The sequence below is a fragment of the Pangasianodon hypophthalmus genome, chromosome 1, assembly GCF_027358585.1.
Source record: "Pangasianodon hypophthalmus isolate fPanHyp1 chromosome 1, fPanHyp1.pri, whole genome shotgun sequence".
Classification (NCBI taxonomy): domain Eukaryota; kingdom Metazoa; phylum Chordata; class Actinopteri; order Siluriformes; family Pangasiidae; genus Pangasianodon; species Pangasianodon hypophthalmus.
This window is the reverse complement of record NC_069710.1, coordinates 8,340,924-8,367,874: the sequence shown is the minus strand read 5'-3', so window position 1 is coordinate 8,367,874 and position 26,951 is coordinate 8,340,924. Positions and strand designations below refer to the sequence as shown.

Below are 26,951 nucleotides of genomic sequence, written 5' to 3'. Positions count from 1 at the left end.
ATATAACTTGTGTTTCATGGATTGACTAAGTTGGGCCTACGTAGTGCTTGGACGGAAGGCCGTTTGGGAATACAAGCTGGCATATGTTTTTCAGTGTCCTCTTTTATATATTCAGCAGTAAAAATGTTCAAAGACAAGATGAAATAAAGGCAAAAAAAAAAAAAAAAAAAAAAAAAAAGGTTTTAATAGGATGATTGTAAGCAAAAGAAAGCAGGCTTATTTGTACTACCCTCAGAATGCCAGAACTGTTCTGTCAGGCCTAGTTAGACTTTGGATATTTTACACAGAGCCTAATGAGAACTGTTTTGCCAATGCACCCACACCAGTCCTCTGTTGTATACTTTAGCTAGCATAAGATTTAAGTGTAATTACACACTCAACATCAGTCAGTGTTAGGTATGTAATTCTGTGTTCATTCAATTCACTCAAAACATTTTAGGTAAAAATGTAAATGAATTAAGAGATTGAAAGTTTTAGAAATTGCTTAATTTTTTCAAAAATGTTTAACTGTAAATCCTGAAAAAACTAAATTCAGTTTAGGATTTTACATTCCTCTATTACAAATCTCAAATTCAATTTCAGTTTTGTCAAGACTGAATGACAATATTCAAGTACAAATTACTAACAGCATGATTCCAACTCTATAAGGCAGGCTTGTATGTAACAAAGAATTACATGAACATTTAAATGTAGAAACATTTAATATGAGCAGCATATTACTTTAATGATTGTTAACTTTCAACTTTCCTAGGGTTGATGGGTCCTGAGGTATTACAATTATAGACACTAAAGCATCAATATGATCAATTCCAAATCAAAATTTATTGAATCTAAAACTACAAGGATCAGACAGAGGTAGACAGATAACTTTCAGTGATCTTACGTGAAGGTCCTAGTGATATTTTCCTCCTGTGTTTGCCATTTTAACTTACAAATACAGGCCTTAAACAATAAAAGCAGTTCAGTGTTTCAGAGAGTTGACACAAAATGCTGTACAGTAAATAAAACGAGAAACTGATGTGAACATATGACTACACATAATGGCCCTTATTCATTAAAGTTGCGTGTGGTCAAATCTGATCATAAAACATAAGCAAATTTCATGTCTGATGAAATTCATGTCTGGTCGGTATGTGTAAATTTGAGCACAACATTTTAACAACCTAAAATGTTTGACTTGCAGTTAAATAATGTTAAATAATCAAAAACAGTGACAATATCATTTATAAGAAATTATTGAGAAATTTAAGAAATTTATAAGCACATTTATGTTCAAGAGGCACCATAAAGCTCTGTCCTGGATGTGGCGACTTGGACAGGCAGGATATTCAAAGACATTTTCTTTATTTTTTCAATTTAATATATATATATATATATATATATATATATATATATATATATATATACTAGTTATAGTTTATATACCTTCATATCAAGACCTGAACACATCATGATTTTATTTTAAACACAGACATGATTTTATTCATTTTGGTAGTCATCTTCTTAGTGTTTGATTAATTTCTTTTAGTGCTTTATAGTAAATAGAGATTTGTTTATTTGTTCAGGGTGAATACTTGGCTCATCTATTTATAAATAAAGCTAATTAAATCTAACTTGAGTATAATCTGACCTATTTAGAATGAATAAAAACACTCTACCATAAATACACTTCACAAACCAGCAGGTGAGAATGGAAAACAGTTTGGATTTATACCTGATTTTGACCTTAACACTGTATTTTTATTTAGACCAACTTTGGACAAAAGCACCTCTAACTTGGCTTCACTGAATTTTTCCTCCTTTTCTTGGAATTCCCTTCTAACTTGGATGGCCTGATAAATCCTTTTCTTTTCCTGGTTCACTGTCACAACAACTACATAAACTGGGCTTTCTGTTAATTAAAAAACAAGGCTCTTTGGAATGTAGTATGACATGAATTTCATGAGTTTCATGAATTACACATAGATTTGTGCATATTACAGTCTGTGCGCTGAAATCTGCAGTTGTTTCTATGCAACTCTAATGAATAAGTGCAATGTGTCATTACAGACTGAGAACATTGGCCTGGGTTTGTATAAGCACTAAACATGCTTCAGATGGGAATATACATCATCCAACATTATAATTGGGAATTATAAAACAAACAAACAAACAAAAAAAACTACTTAAAAATCTAAGCAATAGTTTAGCATGGGTGATATTTTCATTGCAAAGTGAAATAAACTCAGTTATGTATTTGTATATGCTGAACATGTTGCAAATATCATTTCCATTAACTGACTAATTACTGATGGTCACTTCACATCTCACACAGTCAGAATACAAGGAGAAATTCAGAATTGAGGAAATGAGTCAACAAGCATCATCTACAACAGTCCTTTTGGCACATTAACAGCCAGAAACTTTAAGGGTGTAGAGAGACGTTAACATTATACAAATCAGACCTCACCTTGTACATGTTGCATATAGTGCACCTGTAATTCTAGTTCTCCAGGTAACGTGCATCCACAGATCATGCAACGAAAACGGTGATCTGTGGCAAATGAAATTTGACCGATAAGTTTGTTCGGTTCAGTTCGTTGTCCTACATGAGTTGAGGGCAAAGCCTGTGGCATTACTGGTCTCTCATTGATTATGCCTGGTGGAGTGAAGAAGATATTCTGAGCTGCTGGACCTGGAAGTTGCCCTGCTATAGAATGGATGGGATGAGTACCTGGCAAAGCAAGAGGAGGTGCCAGAGGGAGTGGTGAGGTAATAAAAGAAGAGGCCTGATTTAAAAGGATCTGAGAGGCAGAAACTAGAGGTGCTTGCTGCTGTGACCCCTGCTGCACTGGTCCATTTAACAGGGCTTGGGAAACAACTGGAGTGGTCTGGAAGCCAAACACTGTGCTTCCATTCCCATGAGAAAAAGAAGCTGCTCCAAACTGAACACTGACTGATCCTAATGTATTTGTTTGGGGCTGCTGAAACTGCTGTTGCTGAAGAAGCTGTAATTGTTCAGGTTGCATCTGCTGCACTGTCTGCTGTAGAAGCTGAATTTGCTGTGGGGGTTGCAAGACCAGCTGCAATTGTTGATGTTGCTGTTGTGAAGGGGTTGGCATTATATGAAGCTGGGGATGCTGAGCCCCTGTTTCATTCACAGGTTTTTCTTGTGAGTTTACACTCTTGGACATTTCAAGAGGAGTTACAGTATTCAAAGGCTTACTGGTGTTTTTAAGAGCAGCACTGTCATCAACTGCATCTGCATTTTGCCTTGTTTGTGTTGAAATTGATGCACTGGCTAGAGTAGATGACTGTTGTAATTGTGGCTGCTCAGATTTATCAGATTCTGTGTTAACCTGCTGTGTGTCTGCTGGTGTTTTTAAGCTAAAAGTAATTACATTTTCCTTTCCTGATGAACCAAGTCCCATGTTAGTGTTTTGGGCTAAATCAGAGACTGGCCACTGTGATAACTGTTGGCCTTGAATATTTAACCCATGGTTTGGAGAATTCTGAGTGTTTGACACTGGTGAACGTGTCTTCGCATCCAATGATAAAGACCCATCTGCAGTGCCTGGTGACTTTGGAGTTGAGGAAGGTGAATTAACCCATGAAGGAGGTTGTTGCTGCACCTTTGCTTCACTCTTGGATGGGCCATCAGTACAGCCCCTAGTAGGGGATGATGTGCTAGTTGAAGCTGTGTCACAGTTATTTTGTGCTGTGCAGTTCTCTGGAAGCTGTTTGGGAGCTGTGCCAGCTTGACCTGGTGGTGCCACCTCAGCCCAGCCAGGACTCTGCTGTTGAGATACAATCTTGGGGAGACCGTCTGGTTTCGGCAAGATAGGTTTGAGATGTGTTGCTGATTGCCACTGGTGCCTGAAATTATTAGATTGTCCTTCAGATAACCATTTAGACTGCTGTTGTAGCGGTGAGTGAATTTGAATTTGCCACTGTTGTTGCAACTGAACAGGCATAAGCTGAGTTTGTTCATTCCTATCTGAATCAAAAACATTAGACTCTTGCCCCAACAAGTTTGGCACTGAACCCTGCAAAATCTGATCAGTAAAAGGAGCCTGTTGCAGCGGCATTACCCTGTCCACATTTCCTCCCATTCTTGGCCAATTTGAAACCCATCTACCACTTCTCCTGCCCCTTCCGACAGCACTTGTCCTCCCTCGTTGGGAACCAACAGTTGAAGAGTAGGACTGGCTTGCTCCTTGACGTTTACGTGCGTGTATTTTTTGATGAACAAGGAGACTGCTGAGCCAGGGGAATGATTTATGGCACTCTTGGCAACGATGTGGCCTCTCCCCAGTGTGGGTGTTCAGATGATCACGAAGTAGGTATGCTAAACCAAAACTCTTGTTGCAGATGTGACATTTGTGAGGCTTGTCTCCTGAGTGGCAAAGCATGTGGCGCTGCAGTTGACTCTCATCACTGTAGCCCTTGCGACACTGTGTGCAGCGAAAAGGTTTCTGCTGATGCAGTCTCTGGTGAGTCTTCATGTTCTGAAGAAACGCAAAGTCCTTTCCACAGTCAGGGCACTTGTATGGCTTCTTGCCGGAATGGATGATCAAGTGCTGCTGTAAATAGCTGCTAAATCGGAATGACTTTTTACAAACATGGCACTGGTAACCCCTATTGTGTATGCGCATGTGAAGCTCTAAAACAGAACGGTAACGAAAGCTTTTGCCACAGTCTCTGCATCTTAAAGGTTTTTTTTCTGTCTGATCTCCCCATTCTCCATCTGCTGAAATGTTATCAGTGCTAGCTGAGCTTGCTACACTGAGAACCTCCCTCTTCAATGGAGTTACTATAATCTGATGAGTCAAGGCATGTGACTGTAAGGTGGATTCATCCAAGAACTGGAGAGGACAATTGGGACAGGAGTACACCTTGTAATTTTTTTTTCCATTACTCAATTTTTCATATTCTGCCTCATGTGTCAATATATGGGCCCTTAGGTCAGCTGCTTTGTAAAAGAGCTGAGGACACAGTGGACAGTTCCGCTGGTGCTCCATGTTTGTATTGGTGTTCTCTTTTCCTATAGATCCTAAACCTGTATCATTGTGCATTTCATTATTTTCTGTAATAGCTGCCTCAAAACCAGCAGAACTAGTGAGTTTCTTGTGCTGGCGACAGTGTGCACGCATATTCTGCGCAAAAGCAAATCTCTTCCCACATTCTGTGCACCGGTATGGCTTCTGGCCAGTGTGAAGGTATTGGTGCTGTTGCAAAAGGCTGCCGTATTTGAAGTTTTTGCCACATATGGTGCACCGGTGTGGCCTTTCTTCAGTGTGCTTGCGGCGATGGTCCTCCATGAACGAGCGGTGTCTGAAGACCATGCCGCAATCAGGGCATTCATAAGGTTTAAGGGCAGCATGGGAGCGCTGATGGATGTGCAATGTCACAGCACACTGAAAGCCCTTATTGCACTCGAGGCACCTGTAAGGACACTCTAATGAATGGCTCTGCATGTGAGCATTAATGGACACTCTGTACTGGAACTCTTTGCGGCACAGCGGGCAGCGGTATGGCTTCTCCAGGCTCTGCTGGCAGGCATGAAGCTTATATCGGATCAGAGATGCAAAACAATCACCACAATGGTCACATTCAAATATCTTTTCTTCCCTGAACTCCTTTAGCTGAGACCGCTTGTAAGAGACTAATGCTGAATCTGGCATACCGTTTTGTTTGTGTTCGCTGCGGTGTTTGATGAGGCTGCTGCGATGCTGAAAGGTGAGGCCACATTCTTTGCAGGTGAGAGAAGCCTGCTCATCTTGATGCATGTGGAAGTGGCGATGCAGGTCGTATGTCTCTCGTCGAGTGAAGCTTTTGCCGCAGTCCCGGCAGTTCAGGCGGTTTTTCCGCTGCTTGTCCACAACATCAGCCTCATGGCACTCCTCATCATCACCTGGCCCCCTATCCTCTCCTTCTTCAGGTTCTTTACTTTGCACTTCACCTTTGGGTTCTCCTTCTTCCTCTTCTGAAATTTCCTCTTCCTTTTCGTCCTCTTCCTCCTTAGAGTCACCATCACACTCCATGTCCACACTCAGATCTGTCAGTTCTTCCTCCTCATCGTGTACTAGTGCATCTTCATGTCCTATAGTGCTCCCAGTATCTAAGCCAAGGTCTTCTGTTGTCTGGTCCTCTGGTGTCCCTTGATGAAGTTCATGCCCTATGCAAAAACAACATACTATAATATTTCTTGTTCTTTTGATGAGGATATTTGCTTAGTAATCTTTTTTTTACATTTCAATAATCATTCAGCTAGGTAAATAGGGAAATACATGTCTCACCTACACATGCAGATATATATATATAAAAAAAAAAAAAAACACTGTGGATTTATCAATATATAAATAGGTATGTGTGCACAGATAGGTAGGGCACATGACATATTTATGCTTGCCAACCAGACAGGCAAAGTAACATTTTTTGCAGCATCTCAATTGCTTTCAAATGGTTTTCACTGTTTGCATATTGCATGTGGTTTTTCCTGTAAATTTTTTTGTGATTTGGAATGTTAGGATTTTACCCTTCAATACGTCAACACTAAAGTAAATAAGCTGATACTGTTTCTTTTTTCTGCATTTACAGTCACGTCCAAAACTATTGGAATGGCAAGGCCAATTCTTTTGTTTTTGCTATACAGTGAATACATTTGGGTATGAGATTAAACAATATGACACGATAGATCAGAATTTCAGCTTTTATTTCCTGACATTTACTTCTAGATGTGTTAAACAACTTAGAACATGGCACCTCTTGGTGGCAGACCAAAAGTATTGAAACAGATAGTCTTAAAGTAAATTTAGGGTCATTGTCCTGCTGCATGATTACGTTCCTCCCAATTACATTGCACGCATTTCTCTGTAAATTGGCAGACAGAATGTTTCTGTAGACTTCTAAATTCATTTTGCTACCATCATGAGTTACATCATCATTAAAGATTAGTGAGTCCGTTCCAGTAGCAGTCATGCAAGCTCAAGCCATGACACCACCTCCACTGTGCTTGACCAGTGAGTTCATATGTTTTCAGTCATGAGCAGACCCTTTCTTTCTCCACACTTTGGTCTTTCCATCACTTTGGTAACAGTTAATCTTGGTTAATTTAATAAATTCCAATCTGGCCTTCCGACTCTTACTGCTGATGAGTGGTTTGCATCTTGTGGTCTGGTCTCTATATTTCTGCTCTCCAAGTGTTCTTCGAATGGTGGATTGTGATACCTTCACTCTTGCCCTATGGAGGTTGTTGGTGATGTCACTGGCTATTGTTTTTGGGGTTTTTTTCACAGCTCTCACAATATTTGTCATCAACAGCTGTTGTTTTCCTTGGCCAACCTGTTTGATGTCTGGTTGTTAGTACACCAGTGGTTTCTTTCTTTTTCAGGACATTGCAAATTGTTGTATTGGTTATGCCCAATGCTTGTGTAATGGTTCTGATCGATTTTCCCTCTTTTCTAAGCTTTAAAATGGCTTGCTTTTCTCCCATAGACAGCTCTCTTGTCTTTTTATCCTTTTTAACAACAAATGCAGTCCTAACAGGTGAAACTCAGGGCTCAAACCAAGAGTAGATATTCAGAGCTATTAATTATTTAAACAGTCAATCTAACAGGGCTCACCTGGGCAACACAAAACACCTGTCAGTCACATGTTCCAATACTTTTGATCACTTGAAAAATGAGTGGATTCAAACAAAGGGTGCAATGTTCTAATTTGTTTAATACATCTAGATGTAAATATCAGGAAATGAAAGCTGAAATTCTGATCCACTGTCTCATTCACCCTTTGATCTCAAACCCAAATGACTTCAGTGTATAGAAAAAAAACCAAAAGAATTGGCCTTGCCATTCCAATACATTCAGAGGGGACTGTATGGATGTATGTACATGTATACATACACACACAAGTATCTTTAATAGGAACACCTGTACATCTCATTTATGCAGTTATCCAATCAGCCAATCATGTGGAAGCAGCACAGTGCATAAAATCATGCAGATACAGGTCAAGCACTTCAGTTAATGTTCACATAAAACATCAGAATGGGGAAAACATGTGATCCCTGTGACTTCAACCGGTTGCATGGTTGTTGGTGCCAGATGGGCTGGTTTGAGCATTTCAGAAACTGCTGATCCCCTGGGATTTTCACACACAACAGCCTCTAGAGTTTACACAGAATGGTGCTAAAAACAAAAAGCATTGCGTGAGCAACAGTTCTGTGGGTGGAACCACCTTGTTGATAAGAGAGGTCAGAGGAAAATGGCCAGATTTGTACAAGCTGCCAGGAAGGATAAGTGTAACACATATATTAGATGTTAGCAGATTGCTGAATAATAAAAAGTGTGGGTGTTACATTACAGAAACATGAATCAGCAGCAGGACTAAGTGGTCAATTAACCCTACGTTCACACTAGCAAGTGACAAAGTGACAGTTGACCATTCAATTTCTATGTATGAGCATGACACGGAACCACAATTTCAGCAAAAGCGACAGTGTGACAAAATCTCAATTGAAATGTATTTGATCAGTTTTGTGCAAATCAGGTATGCAGTGACAAATACAAATTACTGGCTTGAATGATTCCTCGGAACTATCCTATGGGACATGTAGTCCGATGTTTCTTCAGTTCCACACTCACAACTTCCTACCTGCAATTAGTTCCCATTTATGATATGATGTGCAAAAATGAAAGAAAAAAATTTGCAACAAGTTAAGTACAGTTAGCTTGATTTGCTTGCACACTGACTCGCTTTCAATAACCACTTCATCCTGGTCAGGGTCACAGTGGATCCTGAGCCCATCCCTGGAAACTTGGGCGTGAGGCAGGAACACACCCTGGAAAGTCCATCACAGGGCATCATTCACATACACATTCCCACACTCATTCATACCTCGGGGCAATCTATCTTAGCCAATCCACCTACTGGCATGCTATCGGGAAGTGTGAGGAAACCAGAGAACCTGAAGGAAACCCATGTGATCACAGAGAGAACATGCACAGAAACTCCACACAGACAGTAACCTGAGCTCAGAATTGAACTGGGGACCCTGTCAGCTCACAACTCCAACGCTGCTGGCTGTGCCACAGAGTGCTGCCCATGAAGCCTAGCACATAACATTCAAATCAAACAACCAATTTACACACAGATTTATGCATTGTTTATTTTGTGTTTAACTAGTGCTAGGGTTAGTTTAATTAGCATTAGAAGCTATATACAATAGCTACTATCATTTCTCATAGGAACTAAAAATGCTGGAAAGTGCATGCCCACAAGAGACAAACAACATGAGTGACTTATTACCTGCTAGTGTGAACTGAGGGTAAAACACCTGTTAGCCACAATTAACCAATTAGATATGAGTATTTCACAGCACTGTGCAAACAATATTCTATTCCCCTAAATATATGTTTAAAGAAGTAAATGCACCGTACGCTAGATTAAGGAACCAAAACACTACCTCCTAAAAATGTACAGAAACAAAATAAACACACACATATAAAAGTAAATAAAAATATATAGAAAGAATATAAATAATGCAAATAATAATAATAAAAAATAAATAATGTGGCCTGTGATGTAGTTATTTAACTAGTCTCTTTCACTGGTTTATGACTGCAGCAGTATTAAATGTCTTCATCATTTATCTAGCAGTAAAATAACACAAAGCACATCTGAGCATTTTGTTTCAAATGTGGAACACTGACCACTGCCCTGCTTCTCATTCTTCTCTAAGCAGATTGGGGTTTTATGTGATTCTACTATATTGTCATGCATCCTAACCTCTTGAACTACATCTGCCGTCTTATCAGTGCTGTCCAATGTGTCCATGGTGCTGAACGAAGAAGTCAAGTCCACTTCTGATTGGACAAACAGCCGCCCAATTGCAAGAAGCTATTTTTGTCTGGATGCATAATTATAACTGTGCAACAAGATTCAGCTACTGTATTACAATATATAATTATCTAACACGTGATAAATCCGACAGGCTAATGCATGCAGGCTAATTCGTACTCACCCGTGCCTTCCTTGCCCGAGAGGCTACATGCCCTCGAATCCAACTCCTCTTCTGACTCGGACCAAACAAGCCCAAGATCTTCATCCTGGGAAGCATCATCGGCTTTATGAGCACGTGCCTTAGGCACTGCTGACTCAGATTCACGGCACGGGTTTGATTCTCCGTTTCGTACAAAGCCAATATGAACGGATGAATTGTTCAGTGCCTCTGCAGACTCTTTCCTTTCTTTTGCGTCGGCGTTTTCTTGAAAAAAATCCTCTTCTGACTCAGGAGCTTCGTCTGCTGTACCCTCGCGTTCAACTTCTTTGCGTTCATCTTCCAAGAAATCACTGTTATTGCACTGGTTGTCCAGGCTTTCTTCGGGCTCAGGCCGTAAAGCGGCCATATTTTACTCAATGTTCCCCGTCTCGCTCCTCTGTGACGTCATCGGCACTTTTTCCAGCAGGTTTCCTGGCTGTTCCCACGAGCGCCCCCTGCTGTGCTGGAGTACAGGGAACTTGGGTACAGCTACCGAGAATGAGGGGAAAAACCACAAGATTGCATTGTGGTGCTAATACAGATTACAAGGTTTAATGTGTTTGTGTGGTAAATCTCGCGTTTGTACCCGCGTTCACTTCGTATGGGTGTGCCTCACTTTTTCACATGCGAAATAAAGAATGTTTTGAGTTCATTATTGTGAAATAAAATCTGTAAAGGTGTGTGACTGACTACACTAACATTAGACAAGTATGTAGTTAGTATCAGTTAACTAAATATATTAGAGAAATATACCGAAACCTTCACCAAAGGAGCTGATAAAGAGTTCATGTTAAATGTTAATGTTACATGTTAATGTTAAAAAAAAAAAAAGTGAATAAAAACGCTGTTTCAAGAAAAAGCTGCCACTTGACTGTGTTAGTTAAGATGTAGACACTAGAAAAGTTTACGTGCACACTTTGCTCTACATAACATCTTTTTCCGAGAACAGTAAGAAAGACTTTGCGCAAGTAAACGTTTCTTGTGTCTACATCTTATCTGATGTGCGGCAGCTTTTTCACCAAGCGCCTGGTGGTTACCGTAAAACCCCATATATACGCGTATGCCTTGGATGATGTCCCCATTATCCAAAAGATTAATTAAACCAGTGTTAAAACTATCACTCTCCAACTCCAGGCTTTTGAAAGAAAAGCGACAACCTCTGTAAGACTAACACCAAGAAGAAATGTTATGGTCTTGTGGGATTTGTAATTGCAGTTAAAAGTCTGGTCTATCGATGAAAACCTCACTGCATTCTATGATGCACAAGACTGAGTTGAAAGTTGGCTTTCTGAATGTAGCTGGCAGATTTATTTTGAACATCCTTCTTAGTAAGCCAGTGAATTAAACACTTAAGGTGCCGGGCCATTACATTCAGCCAGTAGTGAATATTACAGATATTGTTCAACAATTACAGTGAAACCTGTATGCATGATCCCTGTTAGTCAGGTCAGGGTGTAGTTTCATCAATACCAGGTAGAGCTGTAATGCTGGTGAAGGTAAGGCTGTGCATAGGATCCAAAGAGTGGTGACATTATATGGCCAAAGGTATGTGGGCACCTGACCATGACCACCATTTGTGGGCCCTTCCCAAACTTTTGCCACAAAGCTGGAGGCACATGATTGTCTAGAATGTCTTTGTATTCAGTAGCATTACAATTTCCCTTCACTGGAACTGAGAGTTAGCATGACAATGCCCCTGAGCACAAAGGTATTAACTCCATATTAATGCCATGCCTTTGGAATAGGATGTTCAACAAGGATATATGGGTGTCATGGTCAGGAGTACACATACTTTGGGTTTCCAGCATCTAACTTGTATAAGTAAGCATTTGCATTTTAGTACCCAAGGGGTAAAGTAGCAGAAATTCACCTAATGCATATTTGCTTGAGTTAGCACCACCTTATTGTTGGCTAAGCATCATGCTTTGCAATAATTAGCTTAATCAGCGTTGTTAACAGATATGAAACAACGGAGGTATGTAGGTATACATGGATGCCTTCTCTGAGCAGATATATCACAGAAATGTTACCATGTAAGGCACAAAGATGTCTGTAATTTCAGCAATTTAGCTACTTAGCTGTAGTTAGCTGTGTAGCTGTTAACTTAATGTTAGTGGTGCAAGACCTTACACCCTGATATGATTTATGGACTCATGTCTTGCAACAATGCCACTTTAAAGTATGTAAATTCATATAAATTCACTTACCCAAGATTATGTGATCCTGGAGTTGCTAGTGGGTATCCAGCCCTCTCTATTCACAGCTACGACTAATCAACTGAACAACATGGCCCTAATTTTAAATTGGACATCCTGTCATTAAACAATGTTATCAGTCACATAAATAGAGGCACATGGTGTATGGTTCTTCGCTACTGTTTTGAATGTTTACTGCCAACCAACAACTTCCTGTGCCTATGAATATTGAATATGAATATTCATCTGAAATGGTTTAGATGTGCAGAGCAGAGGGTATACATCACATACAAATTTGAATTAAATAAAGAATATTAAAAATTGCAATCAGTAAATAAAACATTTGAGAATCAAGATCCAGATCATCCCCCATCCCAACATTGCAGGGATTCAAGTCAACGTAACTGCAGATTTTAGGTGCAGAACTTGCTCAGCGGACAGGGACATAGAGATAAAGAAAAGGAATCCCAAGGGCACTGAGCAGACCAGCTGCTCAAGGGGACACTACAGAACAAAACTGGTCAAGGATGGAGAACCCAAAATTCCCACTGGTGCACCAGATAGAAGCTATTCAGAGCTTGCTTTTCAAAACTGTGATAAAGTAAAACAAAGGTGTACGCAGGACAAGAAAATATTTCATAATTCCATGTCACATTGTTGGCACAGTAATTTAATTAATATGGTGAAATGACCACGTAGTGTGTATGTGTAGTATACACCGATCATCCATATCATTAAACCCACCTGCCTAATATTGTGTAGATCCCCCTTGTGCCACCAAAACAGCTCTAACCTATCGAGGCAAGACTCCACAAGACCTCTGAAGGTGTGCTGTGGTATCGGGCACCAAGACATTAGCAACCGATCCTTTAAGTCCTGTAAGTTGTGAGGTGGTGTCTCCATGGATCGGACTTACACATCCCACATCCCACAGATGCTTGATCAGATTGAAATCTGGGAAATTTGGAGGCCAACACCTTGAACTCTTCATCATGTTCCTCAAACCATTCCTGAACAATTTTTGCAGTGTGGCAGGGTGCATTATCCTGCTGAAAGAGGTCACTGCCATTAGGGAATACCATTGCCATGAAGGGGTGTACTTGGTCTGCAACAATGTTTAGGTAGGTGGTACGTGTCAAAGTAACATCCACATGAATGACAGGACCCAAGGTTTCCCAGCAGAACATTGCCCAGAGCATCACACTGCCTCCAACGGCTTGCCTTCTTCCCACAGTGCATCCTGGTGCCATCTCTCCCCTAGTTAAGCAATCCAAATGCACCTGGCTGTCCACATGATGTAAAAAAGAAAACGTGATTCATCAGACCATGCCACCTTCTTCCGTTGCTTCATGGTCCAGTTCTGATGCTCACCTGGCCACTGTAGGCACTTTCAGCAGTGGACAGGTGTCAGCATGCGAATTCTGACTGGTCTGCAGCTATGCAGCCCCATACACAGCTGCAATGTACTGTGTGTTCTGACACCTTTCTATCATAGTCTTTCTATCATATTTTTCAGCAATTTGTGCTACAGTAGCTCTTCTATGGGATCGGACCAGACAGGTTAGCCTTCACTCTCATGTGCATCAATGAGCTTTGGGCGCCCACAACCATGTCACTGGTTCACCAGTTGTCCTTCCTTGGACCACTTTTGGTAGGTAATAACCACTGCATACCGGGAACACCCCACAAGACCTGCTGCTTTGGAGATGCTTTGTCCTAGTCATCTAGTCATCACAATTTGGCCCTTGTCAAAGTTGCTTAGATCCTTACACTTGCCCATTTTTCATGCTTCCAACACAGCAACTTTGACAACTGACTGTTCACTTGCTCCCTAATATATCCTATCCCTTGATAGGTGCCCCTGTAACAAGATAATCAATGTTATTGACTTCACCTGTCAGTGGTTTTAATGTTATGGCAGACGGGTGTATATGCACCACAGCCTATTGAAAGATGCTAATCCATACTATTTTATTGGCCATCCTAGACTTATCTTTAAAATTCCATAATTATGGTTCTTTTACTTGATTAGCTCCCGGAGGCCCAAGGGAATAAGCCAATGTATATACAGTATAAGCTTGAGGAGCAGAACCTACCATTAATTTCCTTTTAAAAATGGTAAAAACAAACAAACAAACAAACAAACAAACAAAAAAACAGTTCTTCAAAAGTAAATATGTATATAAGTACTCTATCTATACATGACTTATTATTATTACTACAACTACTTTTCTGTTAGCTATAGTTGCCAAGCTAATATAACTATGTATTTCCAAGATGCAAATCCACATTAACTACAATGATAACATTTTAATTGAATGGAAAATCACTCCCTGTAGTTCTCTCCTCATCCTTGGGCTATTAAGTGGCTGCCTGGGATATACTGTAGGTAAGTCCTTAGGGGGAAGTCAACAGAGGCATGTTAAAGACAGTATTGAATAAATGTTTGATCTTAATAGATGTTATGTCCAACATTGTCTATGTCTATTAATTTACCCTGTCACAATTTCAGTATCATATTTCAATATCACAATCTCAATATCATATTTGTTGACAACATAGTGATAGATGTACATATTTGATGCATTTAAGCATTTGACCCCAGGGAATATTTTACACAATGAAACATGTTTATACCAGATGACTTGTAAGGTATTTAATATAGCAGATAACATTGTCTTTTAATATATATGTTCCTCTTAAACATTATTTCAATGTTTAAAATACAGTATATTGCTGTAAGGGACAAGCTACTTAATTAGCTGACATCCCCTTTAATCCATGTTTATATCCAGACATGTCTTATAGGTAAAGATCTTTCTTATTTACATGATGTGGCTATAAATATACAAAATATATTCAACGATCTATTGAATCTACATTGCACTGCATGCAGAGAATATAGTAGAGCATGAAGTGGTTATTCATTTCATTTAAAATATTTCCTTGTAACCTAATAGTGCACTCTTTATAGAGCATTTAAATTAACCATTAAACAATACAAATATCCTTCAACATCAGATATTCACATCTTGTCTCTGAAAAAAGCTACTTACTGGGTTTGCCCAAACATAACCATTAAAAGTTGTTTAACGTGTCAATTATTAAATGAACACAAGGTTGAACAAATAAAGGCAGGAAGTGGTGAATGAAATGAAATAATGTGCTACTTAAGAATATATTTAGAACATGTCAGTGAAGATATAATGGCATCAGGGTTATTCCATGTCAAATAACCTGCAGAAAAGAGGTTTGGGTACGGATCTCGTAGTCACATTATATAGGGATATAAAGTGACAACAACTGTTGTCAATATTCTGAATATTTGTTTGTGAAAATGTTACCTAGATGGAAAGATTCTTTAAGGGTGGCCATCAAATAATTTAAAGTTGGACAAAACAAGAAACAACAAACCCTTCAAGTAAATCCCAGAATTTTAGCATTTAAGAAAACATAGAATCTTGACTTATAATGTTTTACAGGCCCTTTAATATAGTAAGAACCATGGTTATGTTACCTGAAAAAAATATAGTGATGTGAAGTGGGACATGAAAATTTTGACCTTCGAAGGGTTTGCTTTAAAGGGTACATCATGACTAGAAAATATTTAAATATATTTCCTACTCGCATGTATCTACTCCTTCATCCTCATAAAGACTGTGTGGGTCTATAAACATGTAATGTTCAACTATAAATGCTCATGTGTCTTTCTGCCATCCCAACTGCACTGCTTCTTCCCACTACGCTGGGAATATGCTATGCTATGCAGCACACCACATGATTACAAAATGGTAAGAGGCAACATACAACCCAAAATGTTTTACACAATTTAAACTGAATAGTAGACATCTGTTCTACTATTATGGAAACTGCTGGCAGCAAAGTCACTTACTGCATTTACTGCCATTGCTTGAACGCCAATTAGCCAAGGTTAGCCTGATTTTCAAAATAACTGACAACAAATCCAAGCTAAAAGACCTCTACCTTCCATCTAAACATCACAAACTAAACAATACTTATAAGTATTGGGCCTCGTTTTTAAATCTCGTAGTAGTGCTGTGTGTAAATTTTTTTCATAGGTCAAACCAAACTAAAAATTCCAGCCAGATTGACAAACCTTTAGTTAACGCTGATATTCTTCATATTCAAGTGGGTGTGTCAATGAATGCCAATCACATGTAAATTTTATAAATTGGTAATTTTGTAAATTACCAAGCATGTTCATGGCACAACCGATTTTCCTAAAGGGGCGCACACAAAACTTGGATTTTCACGAATACCAAATTTCTTGTGTAAAAGCTCTTGTGAATGATTCACAAATAAATTAGTTTGTATCCAGTTTGATAAATGAGGCGCATTGTTTGTAATAATAACCAAACATTTTACAAAATGTAAATTTTCAACAGCTTCTTGCTTATTTAGTTAGGTAGCTTGCCAATAAGACTGAGCAAATTAGCCAAGTCAACAGCTAATGCACATTCTACAGTTTATTCTTATGGCTGGCTATGACGTTAAAAAGTACTCCCCTATAAATACATTGTATATATAATGTATTTAACACACATACATATTAGCCATAACCAGATCCATAGAGGCAACACAAATGCCCACCAGCAATGAGCAGAGGGAGACATTTACAGTGAAGACATTTACAATGTCTTAAACTGCATTTTCATACTCTTAATATATGAAACTACTCACTGTCCACTTTATTAGGAACACCTGTACAACTGCACATTCATGCAGTTTTCTAATCAGCCAATCATGTGGCAGCAGCGAAATGCAAACAATCATGCAGATACAGGTCAAGGGCTTCAGTTAATTTTCACATCAAACATCAGAATGAAGAAAAACTGGGATCTCTGACTTCAACCATGGCATGACTGTTGGTACCAGATGGGGTGGTTTGAGTATTTCAGAAACTTTCACACAGAATGGTGTGAAAAACAAAAAACATTGAGTGAGCAGCAGTTCTGTGGGTGGAAACACCTTGATGATAAGAGAGGTCAGTAGAAAATGGCCAGATTGGTTCAAGCTGCCAGGAAGGATATAGTAACTCAAATACTCATCTTTACAACTGTGGTGAGCAGAAAAGCATCTCAGCATGCACATCAAACCTTGAGATGGATGGGCTACAACAGCAGAAGGCCACATTGGGTTCCACTCCTGTCAGACAAAAAACAGGAATCTGAGGCTATCTTGCGTACAATCTCACAGAAACTGGACAGCAGTTTCTGAAATACTTAAAGTTGATGTCAACATTAACTGAAGCTGCTGACCTGTATCTACTTGATTTTATGCATTGTGCTGCTGCCACATGATTGGCTGATTAGATAAATGCTTGAAAGTTCAGGTGTTCCTAATAAAATAGACAGTGAGTGTATATAATAGTAGACCATGCTGTAAGTTAACCAGACTTTGCATGTCAGTTCTATAATTATACCTTTCTGGTTACCACATCTTTTGTATGTGAATCTTCTATCACACAAGTTCACAAATCTGGTCCTAGAAAACCCTCTGTCCAAATTTTAGCATTTGCCCTGCTCTTTACACTAGCACACACAAGCACACACAAGCGCGCACACACAAGTACACTTCAACTCAGGAAGAGGTGTGAATTAGCTGATTAGTGAGCAGTAAACACACTAAAATGTGCAGGACAGGGTATTCCAGGACCAGGGTTGGGAATGTGTGTTCTGTCATGTAGATTTTTATATGGAAAGACAACCTTGATTTCTAGGCAATTCATACCTGTCACCAAAATAAATTTTCTTCTAGTAAATCAATATTCCATGCTGTGTTGTGTAAACTAATTCTACTAAATTCCACAGCCATTTAACACAGAATAACCCATTAATTTCAATTTTATAATCTTTTTACGTATAACTTAATAGCATAATTTTTGCAACAGGCAAAATGTAGCTTTACATGGCATAAAACGTTCTTACTAATCTGCAACATCTTAATATAAAACCTTTGTAGAAATAAACAGTATTTCAGGACAATTTACATATCTAATGCCTACGCTTCCGTCTGTGGTCTCCTGTTCTACCCCGACATGGCCTCTGGGCATTCCTCTCAGTTGTTGATTCAGGCTGGGAAGTGCCATCTAAAATATCTGGGGGTAGGGGTACAGAAGTAGCAGCTGTTGATATTTGTTCACTTGCATTTTGAATTTGTTGTTCAAGCTCCTGGGATAAAATTTGCTGTGGTAGATCTTCTTGTTGTCGATGCTGCAAATGTTCTTGAGACAATCTTTGCGGAAGCTGATGATGTGGAATTTGGTGCTGTGGAGGCTGCGTTTGCTGCTGCATTTCAAGAAGACCCAAAAGTCTCTGCAAGAGCACATTATTTTGCTGTAAGCTGATTGTCAGAGCCTCTTGTGAGGCCACAAGTGTCCGCATGTCACGCCTGAAACCTTCACCAAACTCCCTTAAGTTCTGCTCGAGGCGATCTCCAAGCTGCACAGCTGCTTCCCCTAGTCCCCGAAGTTCATCCTCCAGCCAGGAACTGCGTGAAGGAGGAGGCTCAATGGGGCCCTGATGGGCTCCAAGTGATGGTTCTGGACTAGGCTGAGGAGTACCATTCAGGAAGGGGGCACTATAGAGTGGTGAAGGAGGAAGCCAGCGCTCAGATGTTGGGGCCGGGACTATTCCTAACCCAAGGCCTAATCCCAGTTTGTCTTCCATGCTGTTATCTACACCTTCACAATTGGTTCCTTCATCACCTTCCTGCTCATGAGACTCATCCTCCTTTTCAAAGCCATCTCTTTCAGAACCATCCCCACCTGTAACTGAAACAGAAGGAAACTCAGTTACAATTTATTTCCCCAAGATCATAAACTTTCCCTATTTTAGAACACCATGTGACATGGCAACACACTTGAACAGAAACACTGGTAGTGAATAAATTTAATTCAGAAATGCAGCAGGGGGTTTCAAGGTGGCCAATTCAAATTTTCAAGAAAAAATGGACTGGGTAGTTATAAAACTTGTTCATGTAGAAAGAGGGGTGGCATAGTGGCGCAGCGGGGTAGCATTTCTGCATCAGTAGTCCCTGCTATTGAAGATGAATAAATGAATGAATTCACTTACAAATCAAGTGCATTAAGTGTCCATTTGTTGTTCTTTGTATATTTAAAAAAATAAATAAATAAATAATTTATTTATATTACAAACATTCATATATTGATGTGTCCTACTATGGGGAAACATTTCCAAAGGTACACTTATGTTCATGTTATTACACCAGCAAAAGAAAAGACACATGAAAACACAAAATACTGTACTGGAAAAGAAAACAAACTGAACAATGCAAATCTAATTTTTATGCAAGGGGTTAACCTTCCTCACCTTGATCAGTGTCAGACAAACAGGTGAAACTGGCCTTTCCCCTTGTACTCAATTTTTGTCGGGCTTGGTGAAACCTGGGGCTCAACTGGCTAGGCCCTCCCAGAACTGCACTCCCTCTACTGGATGGAAGCCATGAGCGGAACCTTGCATCTGCCAGCTTTCCACCGTTGCGTCTCTTCAGGTCATCCCAACGTTTCTTTACTTCCCGAAGGGTGCGTGGAACTCGGGACACAGCGTTCACACGATCCAAGATTCCAGCCCATATTCTCTCTCTCTCACGCCGCCTGAGTCTGCCGGCTGGGCCGAACAACTCCCCTTCGCACCGGGTTACTTCTGAGACCAGCACCTCCAATTCAGCACCGCTAAACCTACTCTTCCTTTTACCTGCACCCCCTGAAGCCAGCGCTGCCGAAACACCTCTGTCTGATGGTGAAAAGCAAATGTATTAAACATGTTGCTGTATACTGTGAGTATTTTTACAAAGCATGCCATAAGTGAGCTGAGAGTAAACAGCTACCACAACAGTTGCTCAGTTTACCAGGGTGGAAAATATTAACTGATTATATGGGAAAATTTGGCATGAGAGCTGGACTTTTATTGTTATTTTATAAAAATAACCAGATTAGCAATGGTGATGTGTTGGTTTAATAAAGTGCATTCAGTCTAATATTTAAAACTTATTTATGGAAAGTATTAAAGGCCAACTAGTGGAGAAATAAATAAAGATCGCAATAAAAAATGTGTAAACAAAGTGGAAATGTCAATAAAGACAAGCAACACATTTTTGTGTTTGCCACTACTACATTAGCCAAAAGGTAATCAAAAACATTAAAATACAAATATAACAAATAGCAAATCTGCTTAGTAATTTGTTATGGGACATAAAACAATAATGCACACCAAGACTTTGTGGTTGCCTCATCTGACCCCCAAACTTTAAAGCTGCCAGTAGAATGTTTGTCCATCAGGACAAAAAAAAAAGAAAAGAAAGAAAAACTATTTAACTAAAGCAAGACCCACATACCAAGTAAACAGGCCATGAAGAGACTGAGCCATCACAATGACTTCACACTCTGAAGTTTTACTGTATTCATGGTGTTCTTTCAGCTTTGTGACAAACACTCCCCACAACCAATACTGGCATTTTAGAAATTAACCAGGTCATGGGATTGAGGGATCTCAAATTCAGGTTCTGGAGGGCTAAGAGTACTTCTTCTAAGAGCATGCTTTAGTGTTTACTCTGCTCCATCACAAGAAAATCACCTAATAAAGGGAATCAATCTGCTGATAATACTAAAATAAGATTGTTCTTATGACCAAAGAGTGTGTTTTAAATTCTGCAACTAGAAATAGTTTTTAAGTATAAACAATAATAATAGGCAGAAAAAATAAGCAAATAACCACAATATTTTGTGCCAGTTGCAATTGTTAGTGTCCACGACTGTATGTTTCTATATAACTCTATGTATAGTCTGTAAACATGATGATAAATTTCAATTAAATCCATGCACTCTCATATCACTCTCAGTAGTCTATGGACTACTGACCTACAAACATGTAGATCAAGATTTAGTTCATTAGTAAAGAATTGTAAATTATTTATTTACATAGAAATGGGTAACATATTAAAGCTGCAGGATGTAAGTTTTTGGAAGAAAATAGGTTATGCTTAGATATGTTTTAGTCTTCTGAAAGATTCACTAACATGAACAAATCAGTATTGTTTATGCAGTCATTTCTTTCATTCAGGTGCTGCTTAGGGGCTTTGCAACTGCATTCACTGAATGAAGGCTTACCGACTCCTGTAGGAGCAACTCAGCAAATAGCACTTATATATGATTATCAAACACAGAATTTACATAGGATTATATATTTGTGCGACATTGTCTTTTTAAACATTCAAGAACTGTCACAGACCCTACTTTTTTTTTTTTTTGTTTCCCCTGAGTCAGTAAATCTTTCGGAGATTAATTCCTCTCTTGTTCAGTATATAAGTTGAGTCAATCAGTTTAATGAGTCAATTTTGGGTAGATTCCAGCCATTTACTGCATGCAGTATTATGGGTCTATGTTGGGTGGAGTGAAAATGAGTCTTTTTCTATGCACACACAATAATTTTATAACATAACACAAAATAGCAATGATTATTAACTATTTTTAAATTGCTCGTTTTTGTCTGCCTTATATGGTGGCATGATCAGGCTGCATATCAGGGCAAACTGAAACACATTGAACAAATATGAATGATTTCTTAATGATTTAACTGAATGGACTCAGATGGCTTGAGTTACTAAAAGAACTTCAGTCTTATTGCGTTCTTTCTCCACAAGTTGGAGAATTTAGACGTTCACAGAATCACAGACGTTTAGAGAGAATTTAGACCACACCCCAAACCACATAAGAGTAGTATGTCCACAGTACTACAGAACTGTTATGAGAATAAAAAAAAAAATTGTGCAAATCTACATGAGTCCAAGGTGAAAGAGCAGAACCTATTGGTTACTCTGCTACCTGTTGCTATGTAGGCTTGTGTCTACCGCACTGAACACCTTCGGGATGAACTGGAATGCAGACTGCACACCAGTCCTTCTCACCCAACATCAGTGCCTGACCTCTCCTGCTCTTGTGGATGAATGGGAAATTCCCACAGCCACGTTCCAAAATATAGTTGAAAACCTTCCCAGAACAGTGGAGGTTATTATAACAAAAGGGGGACCGACTTTGGGATGGGATCTTCAATAAGAACATACGAGTGAGATGGTCAGGTGTCCAAAAAATTTTGGCCATATAGTGTATCTATATCACAGAATAGAGAACAAAACTGTCACCGCTTGTTACTTCCTATGTGTGTATTTTTATTACCCAATCTGTGTTCTGGGTGTATTTTTTTAATTTACTCTGTATATTTGTCCTCCAGCCTGTCAAAAATGTTGAGCTGAACAGGTATGAGCTAAACAGTGTTAGAATGTTAGCTAAAACACAGAATAAATAATATACACACCAAGACTAGCAGATGCCCCAGATCACTCACTCTCACCCAACACACCTGAGTCTGAAATACTAAAATAGAGAAACACAAACACCTCATGTTAGTCACTAGCCAGCTATCATGAGTTCTCTTACTAAACAACTTTACAACTTGCAAATACTGATACAAATTCTACAAGAAGAAATCTGCTGACTATCACCTCTAGCTTCCCACCAAATAAAAGAACAAATAAATGTCTTATCTGTTAAGCAAAAAAAAAAAAAAAAACACCTAAAAATCACTGACTCCCATTTGGTTGGTCTCTCACGCTCTTACTCTCTCTTTTTCCTGGATCGAAGCCAAACATCTTTCATGTCTGCAGTCAGGGCATGGTGCTTCAAAATATCTGAGCTGGTGTTTGATGTATGTATACAAATTTCCTGTTAATTCTGAACCGACTGCCCTAACACAGTGCTGACTGTGAATTATTATTACAGGATTGTCAGGGAGACTTACATCGGCTCAACTAAATCATAATTATCGACAGTTTTTTTTTTTTTTGGTCCACTGACTCAGTAATGTTTTTTTTATTTAAAAAAATCCTAAAAATCGTACACACTGCAGCTTTATAGGAAAAAAACAACATAAAGTTTTACTAAGGTGTTGGGCCACCAGGAGCCACCCAAACAGCTTCAATATGCCTTAGTACAGATTCTACAAGTGTCTGGAACTGGACTGGAGGTATGGAAGACCATTCTTCCACATGATATTATCTAAGCAGGCATCATCATAGGATGAAGGTGATCAGTCAGAGTAACTCTGTTTTGAGTTGCAGTGACTCAGTGACTCCCGAACCATGCCAGCACACTTGTGTCAGTGTAAGACAATTTTTTTTTTACCTTTGTCACCCATCTGTAGTTACTGCTACAGTAAACCTAGTAACCATTTTGGGTGCGTCAGTAAAATGTTTTCAGTTATACCACAGTTAGTTCTAGTCCACTAATTTGATTGTATAAACAGCATTCCAAGAGAGCTGATATTCAGTATAATAGCACTGGGATATTTCACTGATTGTATCACACAGAAATTGAAAATTACATTGAAACCGTTACTACACTTACTACTGGCTGTCAGTCAGTCTGTGTGTTGCATGGCTACACACAACACTCTGTCCAGCTGTGACTTCTTTGGGAACTATTTTGCACTATTGTGTCTGAAATGTCAGTCACTTGATATTAATTTCTTGTTCATAGAACTGTTGTATAAAAGCATTATCACACTCACAACTGTGCTATTGTATGGCCGAATCACAGCAGTACTGATATTCAGTACAACAGTAGTCTTGCTTGAGCAATATTGCTTAATTATTTCAGTTGTTACTTGCACTATGTTTTAAGATGATTATTTGTCACAGTGTATGAGATTTTTCCAATTAAAGCTTGGCCAAATTCTATAACAAACTCTGTGATAATGTATTCTCTCTGTCTTCATACATTCTTATACTTAGAGAAAACACCCTTTAAAGGGCAAAGAAGAGTTTGGAGCTGTTCTTGGCTGGGTAAAAGAGTATGGACTCATTCTTCAAAGGGAGCTTAATATAATAAGGATATTTTTCTCTGTCCATTAGCATTTTCTCTGTCCAGGCACGCAAGCTGACAAGGTTGTATTTATTAATATGAGCAATACTTTAAATGATCAGTACATTAAATGATCTCTTGCTCAAACATGACATTTTGCATTTCAAGTTCCAAGTCATCCTATGCTGTTCTCCTGCTGGCAGTGTCAGGAATAAAATAATTTCTGACATGACCAGCACGTTGTTGGCTGTCTTTGGTCATGGTGGCATTAAATCGGCTGCTGGTGAGCATATCACATTATGTGTTGTAATAACAATCGATCTCAAGTCACAACCAAAGTCGTCTTTTATGGTGTGTGATTTTTTTTGTCAGTGACAGCAAAATCAGGCCAAAAATTGTGTAAAACCAACTTTGTAATTAACTTACATACTCTTTAAGACAAGACATTTACATTTATGGCATTTGGCAGACGCCCTTATCCAGAGCGACTTACAATTATCTCATTTATACAACTGAGCAGTTGAGGGTTAAGGGCCTTACTCAAGGGCCCAGCAGTGGCAGCTTGGCAGTGCTGGGATTTGAACTCTCAACCTTTCGATCAGAAGTCCAATGTCTTAACCACTGAGCAACCACTTCCCACAGTGGTTATGGTATAACCACTACAATACAGTACAATACAGTTATTAATTAACACTTTAATCGTAATTATATGCATGGCAATAGATCATCTGATGAACTTTTTTTTAATCGCAACAGGCCCAACTGAGAGTTAAAGGAAACAATTAGTGAAAGTATGTTTGTGATAGCCTGTCTTAAACCTATCAATGTGTAGACGTATTGTATTGTGACTGACTTATGTAACTGACAACCTTAAAACAAATTACTACTTTTTCTAATATCCAGTAAACCTTTTGTGAACAAATCTTTGTGAAGACCACCATCTGAATTTGAAATATTTGCATGCCTTCGATTAGTCACCTATCTGATGGTGAAGGCCTACTGGCAGCTTCAAAGTGCTTAAATTACTGGATAGGTGCAGCTTACTTTGTTGAATTGGTATCAGTTCATCAGAAGCCACTCCAGGAGCAACAATGTTGGGATGCACGACCACGACGTTGAAAGGCAGGCCAGCGTGATCACAGCTGCCTTCGGAGTCATCGTCTTCACGGGGGAAGCCATCCTCCGAGACACGACCTCCGAAGGCACCTTCAGGCGACTCCACTTTAATGTGCATGGGAGGCGAGCGCTCATACAGCAACCCGCCCTCCTCATAATATTCACTCATGGGTCACAGCCGATGCAGCACCATTCACAAAAGTGCCATCACACTCAGCCATAACTAGTGTTCACTGAGTGTGCACACTGCATGATTTGCCTCAGTTAAAGTCATGTTCCAGCTCCAAAGTGATAGGTGACTGAAGAATGTAGCTATAAAAGTGCAGCTGAAGGGAAAACTATTTCCTGGTATAGAGGACACAAACTGTCTTTCAACATAAGTGGCTTTGGACCAACTGGGGAGGCATATATTCTGGAGAAAAAAAACATTGGACTAAAATTCACTGTGTGACCCTGTCTCAGAACTCACAAAAATTAACATCCACCTTTAAATTAAAAAAAAAAAAGTTATGTTTAAAAATCGAGATGTAAAAGTAATCGACATGAGAAAGGTGTTATGCAGCGCCAATAGTGAGCAATCGAGCTCATCTCAGGGAAGTCGGATCTGAAAACAAGGGGTAAAATCTGAGCTGATAAAACCTATTAAATATTAAAACAAATCAATAAGCAACACAACACAGCCAGAGTAACACACCCAAAAAGGTGAATTAAACCATGGCCTGTACTTAATCTGTCGCATAAGTGCTCCTTTTTTCTGCACCACATCCGCAATGGATGGGCATCCGGCATAAATTAGCTAAGCTAACTGCTAGCTAGCAACCGTAGCTTGTAATTGGCAAATGAACACCGCTGACTGACTAAAACCGTGTTCACCGTAACTATCAAAAACAATGTTGTCTGAATAAGCGACGTCGTTTCTCACCTTTGTGCCGATGGTATATAACTCACAGAAAGAATTAAAAAGCTACCTTAAAAACGTAAAGTCTATGTTGAAAATCTTTTGTGGCTACATGTACAGAGTCGGAGAGCTGTCGCATAAATGTGACGTCACATCAGCCCTGACGTCTGATCATAACAATGAGCTATACACATTTCCTAAGAGTCGACAACAGCAAAAACAGTTAATATGCTGTCATTAATTTAATTATTGTTATTATGGCATACATTTATTTTATTCATAAATGTAAATATAGTAATTCTAGGCCTGTATTGACATTCGTTGAAACTGAAGCCAAACAATAGACTCTATTCAAACATCTATAAATAATAATAATAATAATAATAATAATAATAATAAAAAGACTGCACTTTTTGTGCCATTTTACACAAATTTTTGTGTAATTCTGTCTTTTCCCATGGCTCCTTTCGTTTTTTCCTGTCTTTGTTTTAATTCACTCTTTATTTATCTTTTTTCAGTTTCAGTGCTAGCTTAAATTTTTAATGGTGAATTTCTATAATGAATGTTTCTAGGTTGCATAATCTTGTATTTTTGCAAATAAAAAAAAAACTTAACTGTTAACTATTTTTGCGAATAAAAAACCCGAGTCTGTATACTAGAAATGTTATAAATATATCTGTTTAATAAACTTGAACAACAATTCATTTTATATAGAAATACTACACCATAGAATGCAAGAATTTACTTACTTATTTAAATAATAGGTCCATTTTTCAAAAGAAAACGGACTTGTGGATAACCCAACATAAAAATACGTTGTTCCTT

General features: G+C 38.9%; 2 protein-coding genes across 4 annotated transcripts; both read right to left on the bottom strand.

Annotated features, from left to right (window-relative positions):
• Positions 1 to 798: 798 nt before the first annotated feature.
• Positions 799 to 10,929, bottom strand: zgc:66448 (uncharacterized protein LOC327401 homolog). The gene is made up of 2 exons (XM_026914343.3): positions 10,004 to 10,929; positions 799 to 6,157 (listed from the first exon to the last, which is right to left on the bottom strand). Exons 1-2 carry the CDS (start codon positions 10,386 to 10,388, stop codon positions 2,439 to 2,441), a joined length of 4,104 nt encoding a protein of 1,367 aa, XP_026770144.3. The 5' UTR covers positions 10,389 to 10,929; the 3' UTR covers positions 799 to 2,438.
• Positions 10,930 to 14,650: 3,721 nt separating this feature from the next.
• Positions 14,651 to 26,302, bottom strand: si:ch211-261d7.3 (nuclear apoptosis-inducing factor 1). Of its 3 annotated transcripts, XM_026913475.3 has the most exons (4): positions 26,151 to 26,298; positions 25,157 to 25,640; positions 19,569 to 19,991; positions 14,651 to 19,009 (listed from the first exon to the last, which is right to left on the bottom strand). In XM_026913475.3, the coding sequence occupies exons 2-4, from the start codon at positions 25,395 to 25,397 to the stop codon at positions 18,231 to 18,233; spliced, it is 1,443 nt and encodes a 480-aa protein (XP_026769276.3). In that variant the 5' UTR covers positions 25,398 to 25,640; positions 26,151 to 26,298; the 3' UTR covers positions 14,651 to 18,230. The 3 variants fall into 3 exon arrangements, with proteins under 3 accessions (XP_026769276.3, XP_026769277.3, XP_026769275.3); XM_026913476.3 differs by having other exon boundaries at positions 14,651 to 19,003; positions 25,157 to 26,302; XM_026913474.3 differs by having other exon boundaries at positions 25,157 to 26,299.
• Positions 26,303 to 26,951: the final 649 nt, after the last annotated feature.